The sequence below is a fragment of the Ranitomeya imitator genome, chromosome 6, assembly GCF_032444005.1.
Source record: "Ranitomeya imitator isolate aRanImi1 chromosome 6, aRanImi1.pri, whole genome shotgun sequence".
NCBI lineage: Eukaryota > Metazoa > Chordata > Amphibia > Anura > Dendrobatidae > Ranitomeya > Ranitomeya imitator.
The window spans coordinates 245694830-245722240 of record NC_091287.1 but is presented as its reverse complement, the minus strand read 5'-3'; the positions used below and the strand labels follow the sequence as shown (position 1 = coordinate 245722240).

General features: G+C 47.7%; 1 protein-coding gene across 1 annotated transcript in view; it reads left to right on the top strand.

Annotated features, from left to right (window-relative positions):
• NFX1 (nuclear transcription factor, X-box binding 1) overlaps positions 1 to 26302 on the top strand; it is a 133948-nt gene extending 107646 nt beyond the window's left edge. The window contains exons 20-24 of the mRNA XM_069730566.1: positions 3916 to 4011; positions 5246 to 5312; positions 7359 to 7504; positions 25448 to 25552; positions 25739 to 26302. Coding sequence (XP_069586667.1) covers positions 3916 to 4011; positions 5246 to 5312; positions 7359 to 7504; positions 25448 to 25552; positions 25739 to 25814 — 490 coding nt within the window. The 3' untranslated portion in view covers positions 25815 to 26302. The remainder of the gene's footprint in view (positions 1 to 3915; positions 4012 to 5245; positions 5313 to 7358; positions 7505 to 25447; positions 25553 to 25738) is intronic.
• The last annotated feature ends 1109 nt before the right edge of the window (positions 26303 to 27411 follow it).

The following is a 27411-nucleotide window of genomic DNA, read 5'->3' as shown; positions in this document are numbered from 1 at the left end:
GATGCTGTTTAACCCCTTAGCGACCGCCGATACGCCTTTTAACGGCGGCCGCTAAGGGTACTTAAACCACAGCGCCGTTAATTAACGGCGCTGTGGAAAAAGTCCATAGCGCCCCCCAGAGGCCGATTTTCTCCGGGGTCTCGGCTGCCGAGGGTAGCAGAGACCCCAGAGAACATGATTCGGGGGGTTTTTAACCCACCCCGCATTTGCGATCGCCGGTAATTAACCGTTTACCGGCGATCGCAAAAAAAAAAAACGCGATCTCTTTTTAATTTCTCTGTCCGCCGATGTGATCGCACATCGGAGGACAGAGAAAAGGGGTCCCAGGTGGCCCCCCAATACTCACCTAGCTCCCCCGATGCTCCTCGTGTCTCCCGGTGGGCGCCGCCATCTTCAAAATGGCGGGCGAATGCGCAGTGCGCCCGCCGGCCGGCACCAGGAGAATCTTTGGGGTCTCGGCTGCCGGGGGTAGCCGAGACCCCAAAGAGCATGATCGGGGTCGGTATTACCGATCCCTGTTTTGCGATCGCCGGTAATTAACTGTTTTCCGGCGACCGCAAAAAAAAAAAAAAAAGTAAAGTGTAATTCTCTGTCCTCTGATGTGATCGCTCATCAGAGGACAGAGAAATAGGGGGATTCGGGGACCCTAGCATACTCACCTAGGTCCCTGGATCCTCTTGCTGCTCCTCCTGGCCGCCGGCAGAAGAACATGGCGGACGCATGCCCAGTGCGCCCGCCATCTGTCTCCATCTGCCGGCCGGCAGGAGAACAGCAGTTGGGGCTAAAATTAGGGTTAGGGGTAGGGTTTGGGGTAGGGTTAGGGCTAGGGTTAGGGCTAGGGTTGGGGCTAAATTTAGGGTTAGGGTTGGGGCTAAATTTAGGGTTAGGCTTCTTTCACACTTACGTCGGTACGGGGCCGTCGCAATGCGTCGGCCCGACATACCGACGCACGTTGTGAAAATTGTGCACAACGTGGGCAGCAGCTGTAGTTTTTCAACGCATCCGCTGCCCAATCTATGTCCTGGGGAGGAGGGGGCGGAGTTACGGCCACGCATGCGCGGTCAGAAATGGCGGATGCGACATACAAAAAAACGTTTCATTGAACGTTTTTTTGTGCCGACGCTCCACCAAAACACAACTGATCCAGTGCACGACGGACGCGACGTGTGGCCATCCGTCACGATCCGTCGGCAATACAAGTCTATGGGCAAAAAAACGCATCCTGCGGGCACATTTGCAGGATCCGTTTCTTGTCCAAAACGACGGATTGCGACGGAATGCCAAACGACGCAAGTGTGAAAGTAGCCTTAGGGCTAGGGTTAGGGTTGGGGCTAAAGTTAGGGCTAGGGTTGGGGCTAAAGTTAGGGTTTGGATTAGGGTTGGTATTAGGGTTAGGGTTGGGATTAGGGTTAGGTTTGGGATTAGGGTTAAGGTTAGGGTTGTGATTAGGGGTGTATTGGGATTAGGGTTAGGTTTGAGGTTAGGGTTGAGATTAGGATTAGGGGTGTGTTGGATTTAGGGTTTTGATTAGGGTTATGGTTAGGGTTGACATTAGGGTTGTTTTGGGGTAAGGGTTGTGATTATGGTTAGGGTTAGTGATTAGGATTATGGATCAGGTTGGGGTTAGGGTTGGAGCTAGAATTGGGGGGTTTCCACTGTTTAGGTACATCAGGGGGTCTCCAAACACGACAGCCAATTTTGCGCTCAAAAAGTCAAATGGTGCTCCCTTCCTTCTGAGCTCTGCCGTGCGCCCAAACAGTGGGTTACCCCCACATATGGGGCATCAGCGTACTCGGGATAAATTGGACAACAACTTCTGGGGTCCAATTTCTCTTGTTACCCTTGTGAAAATAAAAACTTGGGGGCTACAAAATCTTTTTTGTGAAAAAAAAAAATATTTTTTATTTTCACGACTCTGCATTCTAAACTTCTGTGAAGCACTTGGGCATTCAAAGTTCTCACCACACATCCAGATAACTTCCTTGGGGGGTCTAGTTTCCAATATGGGGTCACTTGTGGGGGGTTACTACAGTTTAGGTACATCAGGGGCTCTGCAATCGCAACATAATGCCCACAGACCATTCTATCAAAGTCTGCATTCCAAAAAGGCGCTCCTTCCCTTCCGAGCTCTGCCGTGCGCCCAAACAGTGGTTTACCCCCACATATGGCGCATCAGCGTACTCGGGATAAATTGGACAACAACTATTGCAGTCCAATTTCTCTTGTTACCCTTGTGAAAATAAAAACTTCTGGGCTACAATATCTTTTTTGTGGAAAAAAAAAAAAAATTTTATTTTCACGACTCTGCATTCTAAACTTCTGTGAAGCACTTGGGCATTCAAAGTTCTCACCACACATCTAGATAAGTTCCTTGGGGGGTCTAGTTTCCAAAATGGGGTCACTTGTGGGGGGTTTCCACTGTTTAGGCACATCAGGGGCTCTCCAAACGCGACATGGCGTCCAATCTTAATTCCAGCCAATTCAACATTGAAAAAGTAAAACGGCGCTCCTTCACTTCCAAGCTCTGCGGTGCGCCCAAACAGTAGTTTACCCTCACATATGGGGTATCAACGTATTCAGGAGAAATCGCACAACAACTTTTGTGGTCTAATTTCTCCTGTTACCCTTGTGAAAATAAGAATTTGTGGGCGAAAAGATCATTTTTGTGTAAACAAAAGCGATTTTTTATTTTCACGGCTCTACGTTATAAACTTCTGTGAAGCACATGGGGGTTCAAAGTGCTCACCACACATCTAGATAAGTTCCTTAAGGGGTCTAGTTTCCAAAATGGTGTCACTTGTGGGGGGTTTCCACTGTTTAGGCACATCAGGGGCTCTCTAAACGTGACATGGCGTCCGATCTCAATTCCAGCCAATTCTGCATTGAAAAAGTCAAACGGCGCTCCTTCACTTCTAAGTTCTGCGGTGCGCCCTAACAGTGGTTTACCCCCACATATGGGGTATTGGCGTATTCAGGAGAAATTGCATAACAAAATTTATGGTTTCATTTCTGTTTTTACACTTGTGAAAATAAAAAAAATGGTTCTGAATTAAGATGTTTGCAAAAAAAAGTTAAATGTTCATTTTTTCCTTCCACATTGTTTCAGTTCCTGTGAAGCACGTAAAGGGTTAATAAACTTCTTGAATTTGGTTTTGAGAACCTTGAGGGGTGTAGTTTTTAGAATGGTGTCACACTTCATTATTTTCTATCATATAGACCCCTCAAAATGACTTCAAATGTGATGTGGTCCCTAAAAAAAAATGGTGTTGTAAAAATGAGAAATTGCTGGTCAACTTTTAACCCTTATAACTCCCTAACAAAAAAAAAATTTGTTTCCAAAATTGTGCTGATGTAAAGTAGACATGTGGGAAATGTTATTTATTAACTAGTTTTCGTGACATATCTCTCTGATTTAAGGGCATAAAAATACAAAGTTTGAAAATTGCAAAATTTTAAAAATTTTCGCCATATTTCCGTTTTTTTCATAAATAATCGCAAGTAATATCGAAGAAATGTTACCACTAACATGAAGTACAATATGTCACGAAAAAACAGTCTCAGAATCAGCGGGATCCGTTGAAGCGTTCCAGAGTTATAACCTCATAAAGTGACAGTGGTCAGAATTGCAAAAATTGGCCTGGTCATTAAGTACCAAATTGGCTCTGTCACTAAGGGGTTAAGGTTAAACAGGAGGAGAGATGAGGCACCAGGTGCTGGTAAATATTCGTAGGTTTACCTGCATGTGGGAATAATCCTTGGGGTTGGGACAGTTATAGACAGGACACTGACAGAAGAATATGGAAGACATTTGAGATATGTTGGTTCTGGAGCAGGGACGGGTGACAAAGGATGAGACAAATTGTAGGTTAATATGACCAGATTTTCTTGTTTGCTAATTTTATAAATCCTTCACAGACGTCTGGCAGAGGCTTTGAACATTACTGAGAACTCAGATCCTTTTAATACTCGTTCTGGATTCAAGTTCAGTGACAGCTTGAAAGATGATGCAAGGTTTGTGCTTCTTTCACATGGCACTCGTTGCCTTCACATTAATTAGCAATAAAAAGCAGCAGTATTTAAAGACCTGCACAGAACAGTCTGTAAAAAATGTGTCATTTGTTACAGCATGTTAGAAATATACATATATTTAAAAGTGGTTTCCTCTTCTTTAGAAGTAACTTTGAACTTGTATTAATTCGCTATAAAATGCTATACTCATGTCCCAGCCTGGGGCTACTCCTCTCTACCCGCTAATGTCCCAGCCTGGGGCCACTCCTCTCTAGCCGCTAATGTCCCAGCCTGGGGCCACTCCTCTCCACCCGCTAATGTCCCAGCCAGGGGCCACTCCTCTCTACCCGCTAATGTCCCGGCCTGGGGCCACTCCTCTAGCCGCTAATGTCCCGGCCTGGGGCCACTCCTCTAGCCGCTAATGTCCCGGCCTGGGGCCACTCCTCTAGCTGCTAATGTCCCAACCTGGGGCCACTCCTCTCTACCTGCTAATGTCCCAACCTGGGGCCACTCCTCTCTGCCCGCTAATGTCCCAACCTGGGGCCACTCCTCTCTACCCGCTAACGTCCCAACCTGGGGCCACTCCTCTCTACCCGCTAACGTCCCAACCTGGGGCCACTCCTCTCTACCCGCTAACGTCCCAGCCTGGGGCCACTCCTCTCTACCCGCTAACGTCCCAACCTGGGGCCACTCCTCTCTACCCGCTACTCATCTCGGTGATCAGCATCCGGATGGGGCATCATATGTGGTGTTTTTAGTCTGCAGCATTTTCTCCATGTTCCCGATACTGTCACCCGTATAGAAATCCTGCTGAGAACAATGAGGATAGTCTCCAGCTTAGCAGCTCCATCACAGGCTGGTTACAATTTTACCATGTTGGCATAGATGCAGGGCTTAAATCCACATGGGCCAGCAGGGACGCTTCTGCTGCATTCAGTTGTCTTGGAGGACAGCAAGGTGGGAGGGTCAAATTGCTGGGATAGTTTTTTGTTGTTTTTTTTTAGGGATTTTCTCTGAGTTCCTGTTTAAATGAGGCATGCTAAAGGTATTTAGGAATCACTGCGATTTTTACAAGTATGTTAAAGTAGCCAGTCTGTGGATTTGTCATGGTGAGTGACCCTGTTTTACAAAAACTACTATTGTATGACCTAAATAAAACTGTCAATAATTGAGAAAAATTGTAAGTAGCCATTGAATGATGCTTCATATTCATGTTGTTTTTCCGCTTGAACTGCAGAAAAGACTTAAAGTTTGTCTCTGATATTGAGAAGGAAGTGAAAGCGCTAGTGGAAGCAGTCAATAAGGTAGGCTGGTTTTTACATTCAGCAAGCCTTTACATAAGCAATTCCGTATTTGTTCAATTCATATTACCTGCAAATTAGAAGGACGCATGGAACATGTACCAATTTTCAGATAGTGTAAAGCAGCTATTCATATACAGTAGTAGTCGTCTTGTTCTGGACCTTCATAGTGTTTATTGCAATTTATTAACTCATGCACTTTACCACCATTACCTGTTCCTTATATTACACATCTTTTATCCATCATTTTAAAATGTGTTTTTTGTTGTTTTTTTTGTTTATACTCACCCAGGGGCGGTCCCGGTGCGGTCCAGGTCCGATGGACATCGCGGTCCGGCGCCTCCCAGCTTCAGACGATGTCCTCTTCTTGTCTTCCTGCTCCGGCTCTGGCGTACTTTGTCTGCGCTGTTGAGGGCAGAGCAAAGTACTGCAGTGCGCAGGCACCGGGCCTCTTTCACCTTTTCCTGCGCACTGCAGTACTTTGCTCTGCCCTCAACAGGGCAGACAAAGTACGCCTGCGCCGGAGCCGCGGCAGGAAGACAAGAAGTGGACGTCGTATGAAGCTAGGAGGCGCCGGACCCAGGCCGCGACGCCCATCGGACGCAAAACGAACTGGGACCGCCCCTGGGTGAGTATAATATAACCTGTTTTTCTTGATGCCGGTGGCCTTAGCTCGTATACGATTTGTGGGGTGACAGATTCCCTTTAAACTGCATGGCGAACCGTGCAAAAATAAAAATAAGAACTATTCTTGTATTGCTGTCTGTTCATTCTTCCTCCCAAAAATCGGAATAAGGCTCTGCTCAAATTTATCCTGCGCTCTCTGTTGAGTGCTTACGTGGGGTTTCTGTGTAAATTCCCCAAAACCCCAGATGGAATCCCTCAGCTATGAGGCAGATGGAGTCACTTTGGAATGGTCTATGTTCCAGTTGTATCCCATCATTTTAGGCATCTTTTTGGCTTACAAGTGTGGACAACCACAGATCTGTGCACTCCTAAAACAATGGAGATCACTGGAGCAGAAGCCAAACGGACTCCAAAGTGTCTCCATCTGCCTCATGGTGGGTGGTTGCTGGGGGTTTTGTCTGAATCGCATTTTTGTGGGATTTATACGGAAACTCCTACGATCAAGAATGTGATCCCAGCCTTATACTGAAAGCGATCAAAAAATGTTATGTACCCCAAAATGTTACCAATAAAAACCCTAATTTATCCCGCACAAAACCAGCCCCACTCTTGTTTGCCATCTGTCACTGCAACTATAGAGGCTTCTTACGTTACTGGTAGAACAAAGACACTGGAAAATTGACATGGCTCCAACCCCCTTAAACAAAATCCAGTGAATTCTGCACTCCCAAATACCCCCTCCTCCTGAGCCCCTCTGTGCCTAAACCACAGTACACATGTTTTCCATTATTGTAATGGAGAGAAGGCGCTTACGGTAATTTACGGGTCCATATCACCAGGAGCACAAGCTGGGACAATGTATGGGAGCTCTACACAGTATGGTTATACCAATGCATGGGTACTACACGGGCAAATTTGCAATTCTCCAGAAAGAAAAAGCTGGATATTACAAAATGGTCACTGTAGATGAATTCAATGAGATATGCTGTTTCTACAATGGGGGTCATTTTGGGGGTTTTCTGGCACCTTCGGGGTCAGCAAATGAAAAAACAATCTCAGAATCACTGGGATCCATTGAAGCATTGCAGAGTTACTGCCTCATAAAGTGACACTAGTCAGAATTGTAAAATTTTGGCCTGGTCATTAAGGTCAAAATTGGCTCCGTTACTAAGGGGCTAGGCACCTATCGATAAATTTTTGGTGGTCTCTTGTGAAGGCTGAATCCTTTATGGTGGAGGTGTTACAAGAATCACTTGTGATTTCAAAAATTCTGGCCATGTTGCTTACAGATTTACCGGGCATTTTTATACAGGCAGTAATAAAGTAACACTATGCTGTCTTTGTATTGTTGTGTTCAGTAAGCTGCTACGGCGTGTGTGCAGCTTGTGTACTCACTTCTATTATGTAATGATTTTTTTTCAGGGAAAGCAAACAAAAAAAAGTCATTGTTTCCCGCCAATGAATAGAGACCATCGAAAAGTTATACATGACCTTGCTGAAGTGTACGGTGTAGAGAGTGTGAGCTACGACAACGAGCCCAAACGGAATGTTGTTATCACTGCCATCAAGTGAGCGCATTTTCATTTTGTTGTTAAATTCTATAAATGATTAGTACTAGTGCAATACTGTGCAAAAGTTTGAGGCAGGTGTGGCAACATTTTCTGCAAATAATGCTGAGAAAAAATTGTTAATTGTTTGTTTTTATCAATTAACAAAATGCAAAGTGAACAAAAGAAAAATGTAAATTGCATCAATATTTGGTGTGACCACCCTATTACTTAAAAATAGCATTTATTCTAGGTACACTTCCAGAAATTCTGGGATTTTGTAAAGGTACCGTCACACATAACTATATCGTTAACGATATCGTTCCAACGTCACGCTTTTTGTGACGTAGCAACGATCCCGCTAACGATCTCATTATGTGTGACAACGACCAACGATCAGGCCCCTGCTGGGAGATCGTTGGTTGTTGGGGAATGATCAGGACCTTTTTTTTGGTCGCTGATCACCCGCTGTCATCGCTGGATCGGCGTGTGTGACGCCGATCCAGCGATGTGTTCACTTGTAACCAGGATAAATATCGGGTTACTAAGCGCAGGGCCGCGCTTAGTAACCCGATATTTACCCTGGTTACCATTGTAAAAGTAAAAAAAAAAAAGTACATACTCACATTTCGATGTCTGTCACGTCCCCCGCCGTCAGCTTCCCTGCACTGACTGTCAGCACCGGCCGTAAAGCAGAGCACAGCGGTGACGTCACCGTTGTGCTCTGCTTTACGGCCGGATTGACAGTCAGTGCAGGGAAACTCGGCAGCAGCGCGTGCATTAGCAGCGCTTTTGCCAAAAGTAGTTTTAACCCTGTGGACGCCGGCGGGGGACGTGTCAGACATCAGAATGTGAGTATGTACTGTTTTTTTTTTTTTTTTTACAATGATAACCAGGGTAAATATCGGGTTACTAAGCGCGGCCCTGCACTTAGTAACCCGATGTTTACCCTGGAAACCCGGGTGCTGCAGGGGGACTTCGGCATCGTTGAAGACAGTTTCAACGATGCCGAAGTCGTTCCCCTGATCGCTGGTCGCTGGAGAGAGCTCCCCAGCGACCACACAACGACTTACCAACGATCACGGCCAGGTCGTATCGCTGGTCGTGATCGTTGGTAAGTCGTTTAGTGTAAAGGTACCTCAATTATACCTTTAATTGAGGTACCTTTACACATAATCAATTATATGAAACAGGTGAGACTGGTTCACCCTACATACGGAAATGACGATTATTAACTGTGACAGAAACAGCTGTGTAGGAGGCTAAAAACTGGGTGAGAAGCAACCAAACTCTGCTACGAAGGTGAAGTTGGTGAAGACACATTTATGTCACAGGTTGTGCACTACAGCAAAACTGAGCATTAGCAACACCTCAAGGAATTGTATACTGCATCAACAAGGTCATTTCAAGGAAAAGATTTCACAGTGGACTGGGGTTTTAAGATGTGCTGTTTAAAGAAGCACATCACAGTTATCCTCTTAATATATTGCAGTCATCATATTATTTGGCACTGTGTACTTACAATTGCTCATTTTCCTATCGCCACGACAGCACCCCTACGGGAGAGAGGGGATCCGCCCACCTTCCGGACAGGAACCTACAGGATTTAAAGGGGCGGTCCCCCTCACCACTCCAGTTTGGGTTTCTGTCCGGACGGCGGGAGCCTGCAGGATCAGCAGTCTTACCCGGGCCTCCATGCCTCCGCGCGGTATCTTTTAGGAACGGCGGAATCGGGGGCTCAGAAGCAGCGTCGGGGGTGTCCTGCGTGCAGACCCTCCCTCATCTGGCCATGAGGAGCGCGTCCCAGGAGTCGGGCAGTGCCGTCCTGGTCCGCGGTTGAGCGCGGTGTGCAGCGTCCACACCGGCGCTGGTGAACCCGGAAGTAGTTGGTACGCTTCCGGGGTAAGCCGGGGGAGGAGCGCTGCAGCGCTGTAAAAGAGCGACGCCTAGGGTAGGAGGCGCGCAACCATGTCCTCAGTAGGGGACGCCGAGCACCCTCATGGAGAGGGAACGGAACAGCGCAGTAAGAGCGGTAGCGGCCGATCAAGGAGGAGAAGCAGCAGCGTGGTACGGGGGCAGCAGCGTGCAAGCGCCCCAGCGTCACATTTGGATCCTACTCCTCCAGAACCGGTATTCACAGGATCAGCCTTATGGTGAGTGTTAAATCAGACACCTGGTGCTGATATGGTCTGTTATTTGTGCTTTGTTTTAGGGAAAAAAGACCACAAAATCTAAGCACAAGCAATGTGCTCTATGCATGACACCAATGCCTGACAGTTATACCAAAAGGCTGTGTCAGGCTTGCATATCTCAGACCTTAGAAGAGGAAGCTCCCCTTCGGTCATCAGACCTTAGAGCGGTCATCAGGGAAGAAATTAGCTATTCCCTTAGAGGCAGCCGCCAGGAAAGGTCGGGCAGGGACATATCGCCAGGATCTAGCCTGTCCCTGCAAGAAGGGGAATGTTCCCGCTCCTCATCTCCATCCTCCTCAGATGAAGAGGGAAGGCCTTGTTTCTCGGTGGACAACATGGACATGTTAGTTAAAGGAGTCCGAGCTACCATGGGTGTTGCAGAGAGCAAGGAACCAAGGTCCGCACAGGACATAATGTTTGCGGGCTTGTGCCAGAGGAGTCGTAAGGCGTTCCCGGTGGTGGATACGGTTAAGACTCTTATAAAGAGAGAATGGGATAAGCAGGATAAGGGTTTCCTTCCGTCATCAGCTAAAAGAAGGTATCCCTTTGAAGATAATGAGCTGGCAGAGTGGATGAAAGTCCCGAAAGTGGATGCAGCGGTGGCTTCTACATCTAAAGCCGGTACCTTGCCGCTGGAGGACGTGGGCCTTCTGAAAGATCCATCAGATAGGAAGGCGGACATGTTTTTGAGGAAAGTATGGGAATCAACTGCAGGGGCGTTCAAACCTGCTATCTCTAGCACGTGTACGGCTAGATCCGTCATGGTGTGGATATCCCAACTGGAAGAACAGCTGAAGTCCAAGGTGCCCAGAGACAAGATGTTGAACTCACTTTCGCAAATACGTGAAGGGGTGGCGTATTTAGCGGACGCGTCAGTGGATTCTTTAAAATTGGCGGCAAGATCAGCAGGTCTCTCAAATGCTGCTCGCCGAGCCCTATGGCTTAAGACCTGGAAAGGGGATGCCCAGGCGAAAGCTAAACTGTGTACAATACCGTGTAGGGGTGAGTACCTGTTTGGCCCGGTATTGGATGATATCCTAGCTAAGGCTGAGGATAGGAAGAAAGGTTTTCCTAAAGCTTTCAATCCTACCTTTAGGAATACCTTCAGGAGACACTTCCAATACCGAAGACCTTTCCACAACCGAGACTGGGAACCATCAGACCCAAAAAAGAAAGGTTCGGACTTTAATGCTTCGTCATCTTCCTCAAGAAGAAGAAGAAACTATCGTTAATAGAGATCTTCCAGTAGGGGGCAGGTTAAAATTCTTTTATGCTCAGTGGGCCAAAATAACTTCGAGAAATTGGGTTCTGGGTATAATCAATTCAGGGTTAAAATTAGAGTTCCAGGAAAGACCTTCTGAATTTTATATCCTAACTGCACCTGATTCCTTAGACCAACAAAAGGCCCTTGAAAAAGAGGTCCAAATGCTAAGATGGAAGAAAGTCATAGTGGAGGTTCCAAAACATCAACAGGGGAAAGGGTTCTATTCCCCTTTATTTTTAATCTCCAAGCCAGATGGATCCTTTAGAACCATCATAAACTTACGGAGATTAAACAAACATCTAGAGTATCATGCCTTTAAGATGGAATCTATTAAAACGGCAACTAAACTTCTCTTTCCCAGATGTTATATGACAGTCCTGGATTTAAAAGATGCGTATTACCATCTGCCCATTCACCAGGATCATCCTCAGAATGGCGGTGCGCTTAAACGACCAGGTCAGACACTTTCAGTTTGCTGCAATGCCCTTTGGTCTATCTATGGCACCGAGGGTGTTTACTAAAGTCATGGCAGAAGTAATGGCCTATGTCAGAGAACAGGATACGTTAATTATACCCTACTTGGATGACTTCCTGGTAGTAGGAAATTCCTTTGGCCGGTGTAGTACTCGCCTAAATCATGTCATATCTTCCTTACAGGACTTGGGTTGGATAGTCAATATGGAGAAGTCAAGACTCGACCCATCAACAACTCAGACTTTCCTAGGTATTCTGCTGGATTCGGAAGGGCAACAGTGTTTCCTTCCGGAGGAGAAAAAGCAGAGGATTGTGCACAAAGTCAGTACGGTAACAAGGAAGCCAGATCTGACTTTAAGAGACGCTATGCCCCTTCTGGGATCTCTAACGTCCTGCATACCAGCCGTCCAGTGGGCTCAATTCCACACTCGTGTGTTACAGGCCCAAGTCTTGGATACAGAGAGAAGTCTTCAAGGGCAATTAGGCGGAAGACTCAGGCTGTCCACCACCACTCTACACAGTCTGAGATGGTGGTTAAACAGAAGACATTTAGGGAAAGGAGTACGCTGGAGTGTAGTACCAGACAACACGGTCACAACCGATGCCAGTCCAATAGGTTGGGGAGCTCACATAGGAGATGTCTGGACTCAAGGGCAATGGTCTCTCTTAGAGGCTCAAGAGTCCTCGAATTGGAAAGAGCTCACGGCAGTGAAGAAGGCCTTACTCAGGTTGCTTCCATCTCTGCAGGATTCACATGTAAGAGTCCAGACAGACAACACAACACTAGTGGCGTATCTCAACCATCAAGGGGGTACAAGGTCAAGATCCTTAATGAACACCGCCACAGACATACTCGAAATAGCCGAAGCCCACTTTCGCTCTCTTATCAGCTGTGCACATTCGGGGAGAGCTCAACACAGAGGCAGATTACCTCAGCCGTCATTCTCTACGTCAGGGAGAATGGGTTCTGAATCGACGGGTGTTCAAACAGATAGTAGACCTATGGGGGTTGCCCGTTATCGATCTATTCGCAACGAGAGAGAACAGGCAGACCAGGAAGTTCGCTTCTCTTTGGGTGTCGGACAAGCCCTGTATAATAGACTCCCTTCAAATACACTGGAATTTTCCTCTGGCTTGCGCGTTCCCTCCAATGTGTCTAATCCCGATAGTCCTCAGGAAGATCAGGGAGGACAGGGCGAGAGTGATCCTGATTGCCCCCTTTTGGCCCAGGAGGACATGGTTCTCGTTACTCAGGGCAATGTCTGTGTCCGACCCCTGGGTACTGCCGACCAGCCCGGAGCTTCTTTCTCAGGGTCCATTCAGTTACCCCAATGTGGAATCCCTGCATCTGACGGCGTGGAATTTGAGAGGGAGTTATTGAGGAGAAGAGGGTTTTCAGAGGCTCTCATATCTACCCTTTTAAATAGCCGGAAAGAAGTCACCACTAAAATCTATGCTAAAACTTGGAAAAAGTTCCTTGCCTTCTACCAAAATCCCTTTTCTGGCAAGGTCCCAATTCCGGCTATTCTGGAGTTTTTACAGAAAGGCCGAGAATTGGGCTTGGCGGTAAATACCCTTAGAGTCCAAGTATCAGCTTTGGGAGCGTTATATAACAGTGATGTGGCGGAAAATAGATGGGTTTCCCGATTTATCAGGGCCACTGAACGTAGTAACCCAGTGTATGTTCCTAGATTACCACCATGGGATCTAAATTTTGGTTTTAGACGCCTTAACAGAACCCCCCTTTGAGCCATTAGATTCTGTCTCCATAAAAAATGTAACCTTTAAAAACAGCCTTCCTAGTAGCCCTGACCTCTGCTAGGAGAGTGAGTGACTTACAAGCTTTGTCGATAGACCCTCCTTATTTAATGGTCTTTCAGGACAGGGTAGTGTTAAAACCTGATCCAGCATACCTACCAAAAGTAGCTTCCAAATTTCATAGAAGTCAGGAAATAATTTTACCATCTTTCTGTGACAATCCAAATTCAGCTGACGAGCAGAAATATCACATGTTAGATGTCAGAAGAACTCTATTAGAGTACCTACACAAAACAGAACCATGGAGGCAGAGTAGGGCTCTGTTTGTTTCCTTTCAGAATCCAAGGAAAGGGGCGAGTGTAACTAAAGCGTCTATCGCCAGATGGATAAGAGATGCCATATATCTTGCTTATACTGCTAAAGGCCAGACACCACCAGATGGCATCAGGGCCCACTCCACTCGAGCCATGGCCTCATCCTGGGCGGAAAGAGCGGACGTCTCCATAGACGTAATATGTAAGGCGGCAACTTGGTCATCTCCTTCCTCCTTTTATAGACATTATCGCCTTGATTTATCTTCAGAGGCCAATTTAGTTTTTGGCCGTACAGTACTTAGTGCTGTAGTCCCTCCCAGGTGATTGATCTTTGAAAATCTCTCGTAGGGGTGCTGTCGTGGCGATAGGAAAACCGGTTTTTACGTACCGGTAATAGGATTTTACGGAGCCACGACAGCACCCGCACATTTCCTCCCGTAGTTATTCACTGGTTTCTGCACCCTTTGGGGAAAGTGTGCTTGTTAAAAAATCACTCTTTAGAAGGTGATGGTATTTAGTAATGTTTAAGTATATATGTTTATGTACTAACTCAATGGCGGTGTCCCATATACTCTGAAACACAAACTGGAGTGGTGAGGGGGACCGCCCCTTTAAATCCTGTAGGTTCCTGTCCGGAAGGTGGGCGGATCCCCTCTCTCCCGTAGGGGTGCTGTCGTGGCTCCGTAAAATCCTATTACTGGTACGTAAAAACCGGTTTTGCATTTCTACCCAGTAAATTCTTGTCTTTTCTCTGCTCCATGCAGAAACTGTCTGTTTCCTACCAAAAAAATTCCTCTCTTAAACTTCTGACCCAGCAGCTCCACCTCCCCCTGCCAGGGACTTTTGCAAAGACTCATAAGAGATGAGTGAATATTGACAGCTCCTTCCTTATCCGAATAGCTATAGCTCTTACCGAATAGCTGCAGCGGAACCCGGATATGAGGAGCGCTCCCGATAATCAGATGTCCGGTGCTGCATCTGCATGTGTCCACGGCTGTGTGACTGTCACAACTCATGCATGGAGAGCCGGTGTGTTGTGACTGTCACACAGCCGTGGACACATGCCGCTGCAGGAGCGATCTAGGTTCCTGCTGCAGCTTGTTCGGTAAGTGCCGAATAAGGAGGGACCCGAAGATATTTCGCAGCATGACTCATGAGTAGAGATGAACGAATATTTGCCTGATACAGAAGTCGGTTTCTTCGCCAAAGGACTGAAGAGCAGCACAGTAATGAGTGTGTGCAAGCAGCAGAGAATCCTGGTATAGGTTCTGTGCAAGCTTAGGGTTGCCTTTCAGTAAATGGAGTTGGGAAAGATGAATGGAGTACTCAGTTGTGAGAAATACAGACAAATGCTTATCTATTTTGCACCACCATCAAGGAGCCGTCTGATCGGCTCCAAATTTATTCTGTCCAATATTTAACAAATGACACTGGCACCCCAAACATTGACCAGATTTCTCCTATGCCTCATTGGGGGACACAGGACCATGGGTGTTATGCTGCTGCCACTAGGAGGACACTAAGTTAACACATAAAGAATAACTCCTCCCCTGCAGTATACACCCTCCTGCTGGCTCTCAGTGAACCAGTTCTTGCTTAGTTGTCTGTAGGAGGCACTTGGGTCTGCTTTCAGATCCCACCGTTTTTATTTTCTATTTTTTATTTTTCGTTCTATTTTTTTCCGTTAACGAAGTGAATGGGGGCGACGGATCCTTTCTAGGTTCTGATCTCCCCCGAATCATCAACAGGCAAGTACGTGGAGCGTCCCTCCCGTATCCTTTCCTGTGACGTTGGATGCCAGCCCTGAGCTCACCTTACGGGCGACGGTTCCTTCGCGTTCCGATCTCCCCCCTCCATAGCAGGCGACCACATGGAGTAACCCTCCATCTACCTCTCCTGGAGCCAGGTGCATAGCCGGACTTTTATGATTCGCGTCCGTGCAGCGCCCCCACTGCATCACCACTGATCAGCGGATGCCGCAAGGCGGCAGAAGCTTTCCACCCCCTCCCTGTCTATGGCGATGGTGGATTGAGCACCGGCCCACCGCATCTACTGTAAGTACACTGCGGGGGCTGAGGCGCTGCAGGGGGGTCCTGGTTCCCAGGGTATGGAAGGTTCCTCACAGGGTCTGTGGGTGTCCGCAAGACATTTTTTATCAAGATGCGAGTGGCTGAGCGATGGCACCTCTAGCGGTCACGGCGTCGCAGGCTGCAACTGCAGGCTGTTTAAATTTACTCCCCGACTTTTCCATTCATGCAGGCCGGAGTTGTAGCCACGCCCACCGGCATTCACCGCCGCCCACCCTTTCCAGCGCTTCTCGTTCTGTGAGAAGTGCTCTCACAAGATCTCGGCGGCCATCTTGGGACTCCCACAATGCTGATACCGCAGCGTTGCTCCAGCCTTTCCTCATCAGCCTCCTCATCAGCCCTCAGGACATAGATATCGCGGACCTCCCCTGGGGACTCAAGACACAGGACCTGGGTAAGCTGCACGCACATAGCTTAACCCTTCCCCTGCCAGTAAGCGCTCTCCTCAAGACCACTGTGTCTCAATCAAAGCCTCACAAAAAATCTGGGAAAACAAACACAGTATTTTTTGCTGCATGTACCTCTTGTAAGGTCTCATTACCCCAAGGTCACAATACTGCACTGTGCACAGCTTGTGAACCGGTGCCTGTTCAGGAACCTCCTATTACTGATACCGAACCTAGTGAGCCTGGTCCACCTGAGTGGGCAGCCTCTCTTACCCGGTCTATAGCATCCCTGACAAAGGCGATGGAATCGTTCTGAGACCCCTCTTCCAATCAGGGCACTCTGACACTCGACGCTCCTGATCCTCAGAACCCCTCGTACTCTAGGGGTCGTACCAGCTCTCGCAGAAAACGGGCTTATGACATATCCTCAGACTGCCACCGGGTTTTGGGATCTGAGAGCTCCACTTCTCGCTCCCCTTCCATCAGGACTAGCAGAGATCCTGTTTCAGAGGATGATTCCAACACCTTCCTAGATCAGGAATTCCATCACGATCAGGAGACTCTTAACTCTCTCATTGAGTCAGTAAATAGCGCTTTAAAACTTGAGGAGGAACCTCCTTCATCTAAAGCGGATCATGCCGTCTCCTTTAAAAGAGCCAAGCGGTCCCACAGAGTGTTCGCCACTCATCCCGAATTTAAGGATATCGTTGAATCCCACAGGATCCGTCCCGATAAACGATTCACAGGGCAGAAGTCCATGGAAAAAATATCCCTTTGCCCAGGACCTAAGAAAGAATTGGGCTCAATCTCCCCCGATAGATCCTCCGATATCTATCTCACCTGGCTACTAAGTCCAATTTATCATCCTCAGAAGGGGCGTCTATTAAGAACCCAACCGATCGTCAGATCGATAATATGGCGCGTTCAGCTTTTGAAGCCTCAGCAGCCGCACTCTCTCCATCCTTCGCGGCTACGTGGGTGGCGAAGGCCATGACCCACTGGGCAGAGGTCCTGTCTGCAGCGGTACTGGATACCGATCTCCCCGAGATAGCAGACCTCGCTACTCAGATAGCCAGAGCCGGAGATTTTGTACTTACCGCATCCCTTGACGCTGCTAACTGTGCTTCACAAGCAGCAGCAAACTCCATCACCATCCGAAGATCCCTATGGCTCAGGGACTGGCGTGCGGATTCGGCCTCCAAGAAGTCATTGACTTCTCTCCCGTTACCGGGGCGACCGCCTTTTTGGCGAAAAGCTCGACCAACTAATCTCTGACGCCACTGGAGGAAAGAGTAAATTTCTTCCACAACAGAGACCCTTTCGGAACCAACAGCAACAGGCTCGGTCCCGATTCTTCCGTTTCAACTCAAATTGGTCCTCTACTTCCACATCTTCCGGGCCAGGCACAACGAAGGGATAGAGTTCCCAGACCTCTTACAAACCCTCCCCTTCTTTGAGAGGCAGGCCTAGGCAGTCAGGAGCCAGAGGGTTCTGACAGGGCAGGTCCCCCAGACAATGACTCCCGGCGGTATCAGGAGGACTCCCTCAAAGTAGGCGGCCGCCTGCTTTCCTTCGGTGACGCGTGGCTCTCGGTCTTTCACGACGAATGGGTCCGCGATCTAGTGTCTTCCGAATACAAGATAGAATTCTCCTCTCTTCCTCCAAATTGCTTCTTCCTGTCTTCCCCTCCCAGGGCAAAGACAGCAAAGTTCTTCCAGGCCATAAGTGCCCTAAAGGAAGACCAAGTTATCATCCCAGTCCCTCAAAACCACACCTGGGCAAGATGCGGCTCGCGGGCCGCATCTGGCCCGCCTGATGATTTTAAGCGGCCCGCCAGCTAGCTGTCACTTCTGACAGCCGGCACCGCTTGGCCAGCCACCAGCCGCTTCTGAGGAGGACCGCTGGTGGCTGGAGTGAAAGCCAGGTTGATTACCTGTTTATCGGTGGTGGCGGCGGCCATCTTCCCGAGGCCGCGCATGCGCAGATGGAGTGCTCTGCTTCACGGGGCATCAGGAAAATGGCCACGGGAGGCCGCCTGTGCGCAGATGGAGATCGCGGTGGCCATTTTCCTGAAGCCGAGTTTGCAGATTTAGATCTCGGCTTCAGGAAAATGGCCGCCGCGATCTCCATCTGCGCACGTGCGGCCTCCCGTGGCCATTTTCCTGAAGCCCCGTGAAGCAGAGCACTCCATCTGCGCACGCACGGCCTCGGGAAGATGGCCGCGGCCACCGATATTCAACCCGGCTCTGCTGCTCACATTACATTCCGGGCCGCTGCATGACCTCACCGGTGGAAGGGACCCTGCACATGCCATACCGCACCTCTGCCGCCGCCACACCACTGCTGCAACCCCCCATGGACACCAGGCCGTGGCGTCGCCCGCCTAAGCAGGAAGGGACCCTGCTCAGGTGCACGCCACACCACATCACTCCACCTCTGCCGACACCATGCCTCCTGTGACCGTGCTCTGCCACCGCCAGCCCTCAGGTAAGAATCTTACCGTAAGATAGTGTAAATTCAGACAATAAGACGGACCCCCATCTTATAAAAAATCTTTTTTTCTGCAATTTTCACACCAAATTTGGGGTGCGTCTTATAGTCCGAAAAATACGGAAATTATATTAGTTCGGCCCTCTAAAACCATCCCACTTTCTCATGCGGCCCCATGGCAAAATTAATTGCCCACCCCTGCTCAAAACGAAAAGTTTCAAGGTTTTTATTCAAACCTGTTCATTGTTCCAAAGAAGGACGGTACAGTACGGCCCATACTGAATCTAAAACTGCTGAACAGGTTTGTCGGGGTGCGACGGTTCCGGATGGAATCGCTTCGCTCTGTCATCTCCTCCATGGAAAAAGGCGAGTTCCTGGCGTCAATAGACATCCAGGACGCGTACCTCCACATTCCAATCTTCCCTTCTCACCAAAGGTTCCTTCGCATCGCAGTTCAGGAAGATCACTTCCAGTTTGCTGCTCTGCCCTTCGGCCTCGCCTCCGCCCCCAGGGTATTCACCAAGGTCATGGCGGCTGCCGTGGCCATCCTTCATACCCGAAGTGTGGTGGTGCTACCGTATCTAGATGCTATCCTTATGAAAGGCCCCTCTTTCCACACTTGCAAGGAGGCCGTGCCCATCACAGTCGATACCTTCTCTCGCCTGGGTTGGAAGATAAACTTCCAAAAATCTTCCCCAGTACCTGCTCAGCGAATCCCCTTTTTAGGAATGATACTGGACTCGTCCCAGGGGTTGGTCCTTCTTCCCCCGGAAAAGATCCCAGTCCTACAGCGGGAAGCTCAGAAGCTCTCCCAACCCCAATCTCACTCTCTACGCTTCTGCATGAGAGTCCTCGGCAGGATGGTAGCAGCTATGGAGGCGGTCCCATTCGCTCAGTTACACCTCCGGCCATTACAACATGCTCTCCTGGCCGTGTTGGACAGGTACCCGCTCTCCCTCGATCGTCGCTTCTTCCTTCCCCAGCGAGTCACACAGTCTATCAGGTGGTGGACCCTGGAATCCTCCCTGAATCGAGGAAAATCCTTTCTCCCAGTTCGTTGGCTAGTGGTGACAACAAATGCCAGTCTTCTGGGCTGGGGGGCAGTGTTTCTCCATCACACTGCCCAGGGCCGCTGGTCTCATCAGGAAGCCCACCTGCCCATCAACATCCTGGAAATTCGGGTAATCAGATTGGCCCTTCTTCAATTTCACCCCTTCCTGTCGGGCTGTCCCATCAGGATTCAGTCAGACAATGCCACAGCAGTGGCATACATCAACCGGCAGGGGGGGAACACGTAGCAAAGCAGCCATGAACGAGGTAGGCCACATTCTCCGCTGGGCCGAGGAAAACCGATCATTGATCTCAGCAGTTCACATCCCCGGAGTGGAAAATTGGGAAGCAGACTTCCTAAGCTGTCAAGGTCTCGACTCCGGGGAGTGGTCTCTCCATCCGGAGATCTTCCACCAGATCTGCTGTCGCTGTGGAGTCCCGGACGTGGATCTGATGACCTCACGGCTAAATTCCAAGGTCCCCGACTTCATAGCTCGTTCCCACGATCCAACAGCCATCGGGGCAGATGCACTAGTACTTCCGTGGCACCAATTCTGGCTTCCGTACATTTTTCCTCCGCTTCCCTTGCTACCGAGAGTCATCAAAAAGATCAGAGCAGAGGGGGTACCAGTAATCCTGATTGCGCCAGATTGGCCGCGCAGAGCCTGGTACGCCAAACTAGTTCAACTAGTCGCCGATGTCCCCTGGCATCTACCGAATTGCGTGGACCTGTTGTCCCAGGGCCCCATTTACCACCAGAACTCCGAGGCCCTGTGTTTGGCGGCATGGCCGTTGAGTCCTGGGTACTAACTCAGGAAGGTTTCTCTCAAATGGTCATCTCTTCCATGATCGGTGCTAGGAAGCCTACATCTATGCGTATTTATCATCGCATTTGGAAGAGCTTTTTTTCATGGTGCAAAGATTGAGGACGCTCTCCTCGTTTTCTCCATCCCTTCCATCCTCGAATTCCTTCAGTCGGGTTTGGAGTTAGGGCTTGTCCTTAGTTCCCTCAAAGGGCAGATTTCGGGCCTGTCAGTCCTGTTCCAACGAAAGATTGCCAACAGATTACAGGTGAAGACGTTCATTCAGGGGGTTTCCCATGTGGTCCCGCCTTATAAGATGCCGTTAGAACCATGGGACCTTTAATTTGGTCCTTGGTGTCTTGCAGGAGGCTCCTCTTGAACCCCTGCAGGACGTTCCCCTGTCTCTTCTGTCCTGGAAGGTCACCTTCCTGGTTGCGGTCACGTCCATCTGACGAGTTTCTGAACTGGCAGCTCTGTCCTGTCAGGTTCCCTTCCTCATTTTTCATCAAGATAAGGTGGTTCTGAGAACTTCCCCGGCTTTTCTACCGAAGGTTGTCTCCTCCTTCCATCTTAACGAGGAAATTGTCTTGCCTTCTCTTTTCCGGGCACCTGTCAACCGCACCGAGAAGGCCCTTCACACACTGGATTTGGTGAGAGCTCTTCGGAGATACGTCTCGAGGACGGCATCTTTCCCCAGGTCAGATGCTCTGTTTGTGCTCCCAGAAGGGCCAAGAAAGGGTCTGGCCGCTTCCAAGGCTATGATAGCAAGATGGATTCGTTCTGCTATCCAGGAGTCGTACCGAGTCAGAGGTCACCCCGTCCCAGCAGGGATTAAGGCTCACTCCACTCGGTCGGTAGGTGCGTCTTGGGCCATTCGGCACCAGGCATCGGCAGCACAAGTCTGCAGAGCTGCGACTTGGTCCAGCATGCATACCTTTACAAAACATTACCATATTCATTCTCAGGCCTCGGCAGATGCGTCCGTTGGCAGATGAATTTTGCAGGCGGCAGTGCCGCATCTGTAACTCGTGGGTACAGGTGGCATTTGCAGTGGATTGTTTCTCACCCAGGGACTGCTTTAGGACGTCCCATGGTCCTGTGTCCCCCAATGAGGCGTAGGAGAAAAGGAGATTTTTGTGTACTCACCGTAAAATCTTTTTCTCCGAGCCAATCATTGGGGGACACAGCACCCACCCTGTTAGCCTATGGGCTTTGGTTTTTTCTGTGTTGTCTTGGTTTTGACATAGTTCATTCTCGTTAAATATTAAGCTCCTACTGCTTTGTTACCGAACTGGTTCACTGAGAGCCAGCAGGAGGGTGTATACTGCAGGGGAGGAGTTATTCTTTGTGTGTTAACTTGGTGTCCTCCTAGTGGCAGTAGCATAACACCCATGGTCCTGTGTCCCCCAATGAGTGGCTCGGAGAAAAAGATTTTATGGTGAGTACACAAAAATCTCCTTTTTTCATACACTGCAATGGTACTTGGTTATTGAAAAAGGTGTTTATAGTCCATAAATACTTTGTAAATAGAAGAATGAAATTTGCATCTCTCACCAAAGTGTGAAATTGTATCAAACTTTATTCCACAATCCAAAAGACAGAGTGGAGATGAGAGGAGTAGTAGAATTCCATACAGACATGCTTCTTCCTGATCCACACGTTTCGCACCTAGTATGCGCTTCTTCCTGGTACAGAATGAAGCATGTGCTAGGTGTAAAACTGCCTTTTTCTGTATCGGATTCCACTACCCCTCTCCTCTTTTTTATTTTTTTATTTTTTTTTATGCCTTTATTCCAAAGTTTGTTACGCTTTAACTCTTTGGTAAAGGCTGCAAATTTCTGTTTTATATTACAAAGTATCCAAATTTTTCTGCAGCAGGACTTGACTCCAAACACAGAGCAAATGTCAGATAGAACTATTCTAAGCCTAAAAAAGAACAAGGAATCCTGGAGTGATGATCTGACCCAACATGACCTGATCTCAACATGGAGTCTTTCTGGGTTTACATGAAGAGATGGAAGGATTTATGCAAGCCTACATTCACAGAAGATCTAGTTAGTAAGGTTAGTTCTCCAAGATGTTTGGAACAACCTACTTGCTCAGTTTCTTAAAAAAAAAACTGTTGCAAATGTACCTGAAACAATTAATGGTTTGATGCTACTCTGAAGGCAAAGGGTGGTCACACCAAATATTGATTTGATTTAATTTCTTTTGTTCATTCACTTTTCATTATATCTTTTCATGGAATGACACTGGATATATGACACTTTGATACGATGTAAAGTAGTCCGTGTATAGTTTGTTTGGTGTGCCCTTTAAATAGTTTAACACATGGCCACTAATTTCTAAACCACTGGCAAGAAAAGTGACTACACCCCTTAGTGGCCAAATTGTGCCCAAAATGTCAATATTTTGTATGGCCACCATTATTTTCAAGCACTGCTTTAACTCTCTTGGGCATGGAGTTCACTAGAGGTTCACAGGGTGTCACCGGGATCCTATTCCACTCCTCCATGACAGCATCACAGAGCTGGTGGATGTTAGAGACCTTGTGCTCCTCCAATTTCCATTTTAGGATGCTCCACAGACAGGCCCAGCGCACCCGGGCAAGTGTCGGGGCCCTGAGCAAGTGGGGAGGGCCCACTCGCCATCGGGTGTACTGGCACATTATGGGGCACATGAGTCGAGGTAGCCTGGTTCCAGTGCCTGCGAGTTGTTCCCCCGTTTGCTCAGGGCCCCGGCACTTGCAATACTTGTCTTTCCCTGTTCCTCCGCAGCTTCGGTGTCTTCCGGGTTTTCTAACTCTCAGAGCAGAGTGCGTGATTATGTCCCTACTGTGAGCCCTCTGCTCTGAGCAGTCACAATGCAGAGAACCAGAAGACTGCGACACTGAGCAGTCCGGACCTGCGGCCAGAGTGGAGAGGTATGTTTGTTTGTTTTTTTTTTTGTTTTTTTCATGTATAAAGCATTATGTGGGGCCCATTCTTTATGCAGTATTATATGGGGCCCATACTGTATGGAGCAATATATGGGGTCCATACTGTACGGAGCATTATATGGGCCCCATTCTGTATGGAGCAATATATGGGGCCAATTATACTGTATGGAGCATTATGTGGGGCCCATTATTCTCTATGGAGAATTATGTGGGGCCCATTATTCTCTATGGAGAATTATGTGGGGCCCATTATTCTCTATGGAGCATTATGTGGACACCATTATTCTCTATGGAGCATTATGTGGGGACCATTATTCTCTATGGAGCATTATGTGGGGACCATTATTCTCTATGGAGAATTATGTGGGGACCATTATTCTCTATGGAGCATTATGTGGGGACCATTATTCTCTTTGGAGCATTATGTGGGGACCATTATTCTCTATGGAGCATTATGTGGGGACCATTATTCTCTTTGGAGCATTATGTAGAACCTTTATCTCTATGGAGCATTATGCGGGGACCATTGTTCTCTATGTAGCATTATGCGGGGACCATTGTTCTCTATGGAGCGTTAGGCGGGGACCATTATTCTCTATGGAGCATTAGGCGGGGGCCATTGTTCTCTATGGAGCATTAGGCGGGAACCATTGTTCTCTATGGAGCATTAGGCGGGAACCATTGTTCTCTATGGAGCATTAGGCGGGAACCATTGTTCTCTATGGAGCATTCGGCGATTAGGCGGGAACCATTGTTCTCTATGGAGCATTAGGCGGGGACCATTGTTCTCTATGGAGCATTAGGCGGGGACCATTGTTCTCTATGGAGCATTAGGTGGGGACCATAATACTGTGTGGAAGACTATACTGTTTGGTCTAAAATGAAAACTTTTGAATCCCACCAGGGCATGCGCTGAGATGATTCACCAGTTTGTGAGCTATTGTATAATTTACAATAGATATCACCCATATAATGTAAGAAGTGAAACATTTGGTAATTTTACTATATCTATATTTCTCTGCCGTATCTGGACATAGTATGTGTTAAAAACCTGGAGGCAATCCTGTCTACTGATGCTCAATAGGGTTTAGGTCTGAAGACATGCTTTGCCAGTCCAGCACCTCTACCCTCAGTTTCTTTAGTTCTTTAGCAAGGCAGTGGTCATCTTGGACTGTGCTGTGGAGTTGGTAAGCCAAATCTCCTGACTCTTCAATTTCTCTGACTTCTGACTACTCAGTGTGTACATAAAGTGCAGCACAGATTCAGATCAACTAAAAGCCCAGAGCCTTAGATCAGGAACAGAACAGATATTTATAGGACATTTCATAACTTCTCCAAATTCTTAAGAAAAACTTTACAGCACATACTGCATTGTACTACTGTACAATTTATTATATATTTTAGGAGTCTGTGCTTCTCAATTTTATACCGACTCGGACTCTCTGACTTCACAGCCCTTGGAGGTGTGTTTGGGTTCGTTAGAAAATAAAGGATAACTCATTTAAAGAGAACCTGTCACCCTGAAAATCGCGGGTGAGGTAAGCCCACCGGCACCAGGGGCTTATCTACAGCATTCTGTAATGCTGTAGATAAGCCCCCGATGTTACCTGAAAGAGAAAAAGACGTTAGATTATACTCACCCAGTGGCGGTCCCACTGCTGGTCCGGTCGGATGGGTGTCCCTGGTCCGCTGCGGCGCCTCCCATCTTCATTCCAAGACGTCCTCTTCTGATCTTCAGCCACGGCTCCGGCGCAGGTGTACTTTGCTCTGCCCTCAACAAAGTACTGCAGTGCGCAGGCGCCGGGCCTCTCTGACCTTTCCGGCGCCTGCGCACTGCAGTACTTTGTTCTGCCCTCAACAGGGCAGACAAAGTACGCCTGCGCCGGAGCAGTGGCTGAAGATCAGAAGAGGATGTCTTGGAATGAAGATGGGAGGCGCCGGACCAGAGACACCCATCCGACCGGACCAGCAGCGAGACCGCCCCTGGGTGAGTATAATCTAACGTCTTTTTCTCCTCTTTCAGGTAACATCGGGGGCTTATCTACAGCATTACAGAATGCTGTAGATAAGCCCCCTGATGCCGGTGGGCTTACCTCACCCGCGATTTTCAGGGTGACAGGTTCCCTTTAAGGAAAGTCTGTTCTTTCACAGCCAGATATTGACGTGTAGCCGGTCATTCTTGACTATGTATGCATCGATGTTTTGCAGAGGCAAATCCATGTGCCCAAGTGTTTCCCTTATGTCTGTAATTGAAAGAGAAATCCAGGCAAGACCCCCTCCTCCCATTGCCCACTACAGACATCCAGGTGAAAGGTGAGACAGTGTTGGTTATTTACACCTAATTATTTTAAAGTTCTTAAAAACCAGAAGGAAAAAAAAATACACTTCACATCTACTTTTGTGCAGAATGACTGTAGCAATATGATGTCTTAGAAATAGATCTGTGTTGCTTACAGTGGGATGTGACTTGACCATTGTGCTTACAAATTCTTATTTCAGGAATGGTGGAAGCAGTGGCCCACAGAAGACCATGCGAGAAGAACCTGTAATAGATTACTTTGATGTGCAAGACTAGAGAGCATATTGGAAGGGTTTTGTGGACTTATGTGGCCACGAAATAGTGAAATCATCAGTCACACCAAGTAGTCATCGGTATAATACACATTCATTAAACACTGCTGGGATACCTGCGCAAAACATCATGATTTCTGGTCCAAAATAAACTGTCACAATAAAATTATAGACTATCTTCTAAATTACCTTGCATTGGATATACCAACAATGCCATATTTATGAGCTTGAAACCTGATTTTTTTTTTTCCAGTAAGATTAAAATGTTGCTTCCCATAGAATGTAGCCTTTTGCCCCAGTTTTCCACTTGCCAGTACTACCTGACAAACCTTGTAATTGCTTCATAATTGATTTTACATCACATAATAGGAAAGTAATACATGCATTATGTGAACATGCAGCTTTTCTGTATCCCCAGATTGTTTTTCGTTCTATGCATTTAGTCACACATTTCCAATAATGTTGTTTATAAAGACAGAACAAAGCCTGAAACGTCTGTAAACTTAATGAAAATCTCTATGCCGGCTGAGCTATCATTTCCGGATGGATGTTGTACTTGCATTGTATTAGAGGACCTTTCAACCAAATTCATGTTGAACTGGACACACAAGCATATAGTGTGGGCAGAGCAGAATATAAAGTTTTGCTAATTGCAGAGATGTTGGCAATCAAAGTATTTGGCACCTAATAAGTTAATTCCCACTTGGACTTAACAAAAGTTATGAGTTTTCACTGAGGACATGTATTACTTCCCTCTGAATGATTCTGACCAATCATAAGCCAGCAGCTACACAGTAGAAAAAGAACACGCCCTCACCATGGGTTAGAACAGGTTTCTCAGTGTGTGTGATGTAATGGTAGAGACTACAGATGAGTGAGTTTGTTGAGATTCAGTTCCAAATACGATCGGAATCGAATTTTCTTTTCTCAATATTCGTCGAACACAGCCAAACGTCATTAGAGTCAATGAGGCTAGAAATTACAGACCATAAGACAAACATTCCTCATGAATAGTGTTTGAATGTGGCACAAATATGTCAAAATCAGATTCGGGGACAAAATTTACTCATCTCTAGTAGAGACCTAACCTCCTGCATGAGTCTGTGTGGGGGGAGGGCCAGCACAGCTAAGTTTAGCTGTGTCTCATTACAAACTCTTCAGCTCTCCTCTCATAGCATGGTCACCTCTCTTGTACTGGCCCTCTCCCACACTCTTTCCAAATATGTCAGTGAATAACGCTTGTCTGCTGTGCTCCATTTGTACTTACTCTGCAGTGAGATCAGAGCAGGGAACATCACATCTGAAACAGAAATAGCCCAGAACAGACTGCTCCTGTGTGAGAAGTAATGACAGCCTAAGGCTAGGTTCACATCGCGTTAGTGCCATCCTTTTAACAGATCCATTACTAACCGGCATTAATGCAGTGTAACGGATCTGTTAATGCACCCATTGCCATCCATAAGTAACGTATGTCAAAATCGGCATGCCTCAGCGATGATGCGCTACTTTGTGACGCACCCTCGGACGCGGTCCACCGCACTTTTGGGTACATTAGGTGTAACGCACAGTGAACGGACGCGTTCGCTGTGCATAGACCTCTA